The sequence below is a fragment of the Camelina sativa genome, chromosome 13 (assembly GCF_000633955.1).
Source record: "Camelina sativa cultivar DH55 chromosome 13, Cs, whole genome shotgun sequence".
In the NCBI taxonomy this organism is placed as follows: domain Eukaryota; kingdom Viridiplantae; phylum Streptophyta; class Magnoliopsida; order Brassicales; family Brassicaceae; genus Camelina; species Camelina sativa.
In genome coordinates this window covers 5428475-5435343 of record NC_025697.1, presented here as the reverse complement: position 1 = coordinate 5435343, position 6869 = coordinate 5428475, and the positions used below count along the sequence as shown (strand labels likewise).

The 6869-nt window shown below is 36.4% G+C and overlaps 2 protein-coding genes across 2 annotated transcripts in view; one reads left to right on the top strand and one right to left on the bottom strand.

The window, feature by feature from the left end:
* LOC104735308 (protein MICRORCHIDIA 5-like) overlaps window positions 1-2695 on the bottom strand; it is an 8353-nt gene extending 5658 nt beyond the window's left edge. The window contains exons 1-12 of the mRNA XM_010455068.2: window positions 2268-2695; window positions 2055-2167; window positions 1794-1875; window positions 1603-1695; window positions 1429-1513; window positions 1263-1338; window positions 1058-1186; window positions 871-969; window positions 682-783; window positions 418-579; window positions 229-324; window positions 6-143 (exon numbers count right to left, since the gene is read on the bottom strand). Coding sequence (XP_010453370.2) covers window positions 6-143; window positions 229-324; window positions 418-579; window positions 682-783; window positions 871-969; window positions 1058-1186; window positions 1263-1338; window positions 1429-1513; window positions 1603-1695; window positions 1794-1875; window positions 2055-2167; window positions 2268-2628 — 1536 coding nt within the window. The 5' untranslated portion in view covers window positions 2629-2695. The remainder of the gene's footprint in view (window positions 1-5; window positions 144-228; window positions 325-417; window positions 580-681; window positions 784-870; window positions 970-1057; window positions 1187-1262; window positions 1339-1428; window positions 1514-1602; window positions 1696-1793; window positions 1876-2054; window positions 2168-2267) is intronic.
* LOC104735307 (photosynthetic NDH subunit of lumenal location 5, chloroplastic) lies at window positions 3876-6292 on the top strand. The gene is made up of 7 exons (XM_010455066.2): window positions 3876-3983; window positions 4080-4292; window positions 4437-4590; window positions 4685-4773; window positions 5418-5472; window positions 5611-5696; window positions 5965-6292. The coding sequence occupies exons 1-7, from the start codon at window positions 3960-3962 to the stop codon at window positions 6121-6123; spliced, it is 780 nt and encodes a 259-aa protein (XP_010453368.1). The 5' UTR covers window positions 3876-3959; the 3' UTR covers window positions 6124-6292.

The window sequence follows — 6869 nt, the reverse complement described above, 5'->3', positions numbered from 1 at the left end:
ATCAATCGGCCTTCAAGTTTAGCAAGAACCGCAGTTCTCTCAAAACCTTGCTTATTATGAGCTGGTTGTATGAAATTAGCTTCCAATATACCAATAACACCGCGTCCATCACTTCCAGCAGCAGTCCAAACCCTCCAAAATGGCTGATGAAGAACACAAGAAGAAATGTAAACAAGATAATCAAGAAAAAACTATACCACTAAATCAGCTGTGAGTTAAAGAAGTCACCTTGATAAGCCGGTTCTTATGGTAAACATTGAACCCTTGTATGTCAATGTGATGACGAGCATCTTTCACAAAGCCAAGCTTTATAGTAGCACACATCTGTTTTTTTAGTTGGGAAATCACAGAGAGATTTTAAAGATTGTTTCAGAGACTATGAAAAGTAAGAAGACTAAGGTAAGGTATTATAATTACCTCGGCTTGATCTGATGACCATTCTGGAGAACGCATAGGTTTGTATGTTTTCTCTTCCATCATCATCATGTCGTCTAAGATGCTGTGATGTTGAACATCTTTACCACGAAGAATGATTCTGAAATTTGATGGACGTTCGAGATACAGAATCGATGCATAACTCTGCATAGAGAAAGAAAAAAAAAACAGACATTAAATCAATGAACACTTGAAGTAGAATAGTTAGCAAATTGCATTGTGTTAAGAAACATGGAAACTACATACACGTAGTGAGTGTCGATAACTCAGGAAATGCCTCGAGTTAGGATTAGCTTTGGCCATTTCGATGTTCTTCTCATCTCTGTTTACACCTCTGAGTTGAATATCCTGTAGACAAAACACACAACAACATTTCTGTTACTTATATTAATCCCAAATTGACTGTATTGAAAAAGTCTTGGTAAGTGATCTTACATGAGGGTCTGTATCAAAGTCAAGTTCCAACTTCCCTTCATCGTCCTCCCATAGATTATATATCACGATCCGAGTACCTTGCTCTTCTAGGTGATCAAACTGTATCATTTAACAAGTATGAGATAAAATAAAAAGGTATATATATATATAACAAAAGGATATATTCTGTATATATGTATAACAAAACCTGGTCCAATAAGTCTTGTTCTGATAGGTAAGGTGACCACTTCATTATGGTCTCTAAATTATCAGACCACTCATCTCTGGAGTTATAAACTATCTCCTTCCACTCGTTATTGACCAACTCATAATCAACCTACGCAGTGAAGAAAACAAAGTTTAAGACGTAATGTTTTGAGAAGATAAGCAATCAATATAAGAATTTTTTTTACCGTGGGGACAATTGCTTCACACTTTCTTGTCTCGTAAAGAAACGTATATGATAGCATGCCAATGCTCTGTGTCGGACTGAAACAGAGATAAAAAAACACAGATGAAATCGAAAAAGCGAAAACAAAAAGAAGGTAAGAATCAAAATGATGTTGTGAAATAACTCACTTGTTTCCATTGGTTCCTCGACAACGTGAGAAGACAATTGCATCAGCACCAAGCCTCATTGTACTAGTTTTGAATCCATTCCCATCTACATTGTTTGTTTTACAAATTTGAAGATTAATACCAAGAACAGAGCTAAAAGAAAATAGCTACGATAATGAATTTGGAGAGGCTTACATTGACCAACCCTATTAGCCATATTGCGTTTTCTTGAATACCCTAAAGAAAGGCACTCTCTAAACGTACTAGGATTCATCCCACCTCCATTGTCTGCAATGCATCAGTTTAGAGATTTCATAATCATATATACAAATCAGTGGTTAAGGACTAATTAAGGCTAATCATCACAGCTAAGAAGTTAGATTAACCTTCAACAATTAGAATGTTGCTTTTTCCGTCTCTTTCATTAGTTGCTGTATTGACATGAACATATGTAGCCCCATTATTCACCTGTGTTACACAAAACCATACGAATTATATAAATTCTAATGAGGTTCTGTTACGGACAATAAAAATTGACCAAGGAAGACTAATAAAAGTCTTGGTTGTTTGACTGATATGGATATATAAAGAAATAGTCAATTTCACAATAAAGATGAAGCATTCATATATATATATATATAAGTTACCTCGTCTAGAGAATTGTCAAGAAGTTCAGCCAAAGCTCCAAGTGCCCACTTATGGCTTGTGGCGTTCGCATGAAGAAATTGAGGGTGGACCCTAACCGCCGCATCATTGCTACCTGCTTGCATGCAACACAAAATTCGCACAAATTAGGGTTTCCAATTGCAAACGAAAGATCTCAAAATCTCGGTTGAGATCAAGGACAAGTGGTCAATTACAATAGTGAGGTAGAGGCACAGATTCGTCGTCCTCGCCAGCTTTCCAAAACTGTCTAGAGAGCTTCGGAGTTTCAGGTGGCACGATCGTCAATGGTTTCACATCCAAGGGGACGATTTTTTGACAACCCTGAGAGGTGTTCCCGATCGTCGTGGTCCTCGGTTTCTTGGTAGACAAGCTATTAATATCATCATCATCGTTCTCATAGTTTCTTGAATCTCTCTTAAGTCCCGGATTGGAGAAGCCATCCCCGAGGGTCGAATCGGGGGCACCTGATTGGAATTTAGGGTTTGTACCACCAGAATCGGCCATACCTCCGATCACCAGGGGCGGTTTCTTGGAATTGGTTTGAGAAGAATCCATGGTTGCAGTAGAAGAAGCTTCTAGGGTTTCGAATTCGAAGCAGCCTGAAGTGGGAGAGAGAGAGAGAGACGTGAGACACGACTCGGACTACTCAAGTAATGGGGAACGTCTTTATAGAAAAGAGAGTGGCGCCACTTACAAATAACCTTCCAGCTTCCCGGGCCCAATTACGTTTCTAACCCTCAAGCCCACCTGCGCTATCCATTAATAAAAAGTAATTTAGTTTTATTTTTCTTAATTTGCTCTAAACCCTACCAACCCTATAAATTTCTGTTTATGGAATTTCCTCTTATGCCCCTTTTCAATTCAATTGAGACATATTTGCTCTTTTTAGAACAGTTCATCATAAGATAAACTTTGAACCACTTATAGAGATTGTGAATAACTGAATATACATGAAAATATGATTAATTAAAATCTTTTAATGAAAAAAAAGGAAATTCAGTTTTGCTCTAACCTGAATCAAGAAAACAAGAACCAGCGTTCGGATTTCTGAATTCGAATAAAACATCGAGTAGATAACAAAACAACTTAGCGATTCTAGGATAGACAACTAATATATAAAAAAGTGTAATGAATGATTTATGGTTGGTTATGATAGCCCATATTTATATTACTAACAATTATTACTTTTCTATCAATTACCTTTTTGTTTTTGGTCAATCTTTTACTAATTACCTTTTTGGCAATTTTTTTAATTGCAAATTACCTTATTTTGGAGAAAAATTAATTACAAATTACCTTTATAAGATAAGAAAACAAAATTTGTATACATCATTGTAAAAATAAAAAATCCAAACCGCTTTTTTATAAACCAAACCGACATATAATTTTGTTATAATTGTAAAATCTAAATCATTCATAGTCTAAATCCTAATCACCTTATTTGTAAATCCAATCCAATATATAATGTCATTCTAATTGTAAAATATAAACTCTAACCACTTTATTTGTAAACTCAAACCGACATATAATTTCGTTGAATTGTAAAATCTAAACTCTAATTCTTATTTATAAACCCTAATTAATTTATAATTTCGTTTAATTATAAAATATAAACTAAATAAATATTTAATTTTTAAAATTAAAAGTATACTGAATTTGTTTCATAAATATGGATTTAAAGTATATTTCTTTGCAATTTGCATAGTTGTCCTTCAAATTCGAATACCCACCCACTCAAATTTGACTCGATTGGAGGCCATGTCAGCAGGAATGGCATAACTGTAAATTACCTCGAATATAATGTCTCTCAGGCTCATTCGTGCTATTATCACACACACACACACACTCATCGTCGTCACTCACCAACCAAACAAACGCGAGCTCCCATGGCGGCCTTCTCGATGACTCTGGTTCGTTTTCCTTTTCCTTTTGATTTTTTTTTTTTTTTTAATTACCTTTCCGCTTCTTCTTATTCTCATGCTCATATATTTTGGTATTTATCATAGTCAAATCCGAAGTCGTTCTCAGCTGCACCACGACGACTTTATCAGATCAATTCGTCCGCTCTCACATCTACCTCTTTCCGATTCGCCACCAAATCCGCCTTCGATTCAATCTCGTTTTCGTCTTTAACTCCCTTCTCCGCCTCATCGCTCCTCCTTCATACGTCTTCTACCAAAAGAAACAACCGCTGCTTCTCGGTTCAATCGAATGCTGAGGTTAGATAATTCTCTCATCTCCTAATCTTTGTATGATGGAATTGTAATTATTGAGTCGATTGATTCTTCAAACTCTAGGGTTTGTTCATTAGATTTGCCAAAAAAAAGCTATTGGAATCATAATGTGGATTTCGTATTACACAGCTTGTTACAGAACCCCAATCGAAGATAACGCACAAGGTGTATTTCGATATAAGTGTTGGAAATCCAGTGGGTAAGTTAGCTGGGAGGATTGTTATTGGATTGTATGGTGATGATGTTCCCCAAACTGTGGAGAACTTTCGTGCTTTATGCACAGGTAAGTGTCCAAATATCATATCATATGGGATGTGATCCTTTGCACAAGTATGTGGTTTATATGCGGGTCAGTGAATGTGATTGATCTTGCTTAGGTGAGAAGGGATTTGGCTACAAGGGTTCGACATTCCATCGTGTCATCAAAGATTTCATGATTCAGGGAGGGGACTTTGAGAAGGGCAATGTGAGTTTTTTTTCTGGCGGAATCATTTATAGCACGGTTCTCTGTCTTTTGTTAGCTTCATTTGAGTTCATATTCTGTTTCTATCTAATCCTGAAATAACATTGTTACATTAGTAGTGCCTCTCGTAAACTAAGAAGAAGAAACTTCACCACACACACTTGTATATTTGCCAAGCGTAGATGTGTTGAGCTATTTAGAAGATAGATTGGGTGGAGTATGCTCCTATCTATAAATCTTAGAATGAGTGGAGTATGCTCCTATCCATAAATCTCTTTCTGACTGCCATGGAGTTCCTTGAATCCTCCCACTCTATATGTTCCAAGTAGTGGGGGTAGAATGTAGTTTCTGCCAAAGGTCAATTTGAAGAAGCTTGAGGCATACCATGATATCAGTGGCTTTATAAAAACTATGCCTCCCATTTTAGACTTAAGTTCTTTCATATAAGTAATACCTCAGCTGGAGACGTAGGGAACTTATATACCGTTTCTTGGATATATAGCTAGCTGTAGGTCTTCTCTGCATGTCTCATCTAGCAATTATGTTGTTCTTTTTCTGTTTCTGCACATCTCAGAAACCGAAGCTCATTCTAGTAACTGCTAGTATAATTTTCATTATAATGATACAGAAGTCTAATTTTTGAGCAGGGAACTGGAGGTAAAAGTGTATATGGCAGGACATTCAAGGATGAGAATTTCAAGTGTAAGTCTATCCTTATTTCACATGTAGATCTGTTTCCTTCTTTTTTCACTCTGCCCAGCTTTGCTTTGTCATTCATACTCAGAATGCTCCCTTATATATAATATTTCATGATAAGTAATAATGTGCAATATGTTGCAGTATCCCATGTCGGACCAGGAGTTCTGAGTATGGCAAATGCTGGCCCTAATACAAATGGAAGTCAGTTCTTTATCTGCACTGTTACGGTAATAACTTATAATAAAACCTCCCTCTCTGGTTAAGCACTAATGTGAAATTAGAAGTTATACAGTATCTTATAAGTAGGCAAGAATTTCGCTCAATGTAATCCTCTAGCATCAATAGTCCATCAGAACACGGGTCTTATATAGAAATCTATTAGATGACCTAGAGAATCGAATCTTGACATTGGATTTTGATTTTAACGAAGAGCCATTTGATCTTTCTTGCTAAATTGAGTGTATATCATATTAATATGAGACGTGATGTGGACAGACGTCATGGTTGAACGGAAGGCATGTGGTGTTTGGGCAAGTATTAGAAGGAATGGAAGTGGTGAAGCTGATAGAGGAACAAGAGACAGACAGAGGTGACCGCCCCAGAAAGAAAGTCGTCATAGCAGACTGTGGTCAACTTCCAATGTCTGAAGCTTGAGTATTAAGATCTAAAACTAAAACCTTGTAGACATGAGATGGAGCCTATGTGTTTGCATTTTACACGCTTTCTTTTGTGGAATGGATTGAATTCCTTTACATTTTCTTTCTTGACTACAAAAAAATATAAGAAAAAGTATTCCGCTGCCGGGGTTTGACCCCGGATTTCATCAATTTGAAATTAACCTGTGTGCTACAGCGGATCTGTTGCACATATCTCCCATCCGTTTGTATATAAAGCCTACTTTCTAAATCTATTAACACATGTTTGTTTTTCAGCTTAGGTTGATTTGGTCAACTTTTCTGAATACATTATTAAAAAACATGAATTTGCTGAAACCTAAACTCAATAAAAACTCTTGTGTTTCAAGACTCGGTCCAACAGATACGTAAAAAAAAAAAAAAAAAATCCGTTGCCGAAATTTGAACCCGGATTTCATCAATTTGAAATTAACCTATGTGCTACAGCGGATCTGTTGCACATATCCCCCATCCATTTGTATATAAAGCCTACTTTCTAAATCTATTAACATGAATTTGCTGAAACCTAAACTCAACAAAAACTCGTGTTTCACGACTAGGTCCAACAGATATGTTACTTTTTACTGCAAAAGAAAAAATCGGATTGATTAGTTCGGTTAATTAGAGAACGGTAACCGAGTTCTGTTTCACGTTAATTAGAGATTGGCGCTTCACGTCACTTGTGATTTTTTGCCGTGCGGCATCGTGGCATGACACAAAAGTCAA

What these genes read in the sequence shown, in the direction of transcription:
- LOC104735307 (XM_010455066.2), top strand. Translation starts at nt 3,960, where the DNA reads ATGGCGGCCTTCTCGATGACTCTG. An exon ending in CAAGGATGAGAATTTCAAGT is followed by an intron (nt 5,473 to 5,610) that starts GTAAGTCTATCC and finishes AATATGTTGCAG; the next exon opens with TATCCCATGTCGGACCAGGA. An exon ending in TCTTTATCTGCACTGTTACG is followed by an intron (nt 5,697 to 5,964) that starts GTAATAACTTAT and finishes TGATGTGGACAG; the next exon opens with ACGTCATGGTTGAACGGAAG.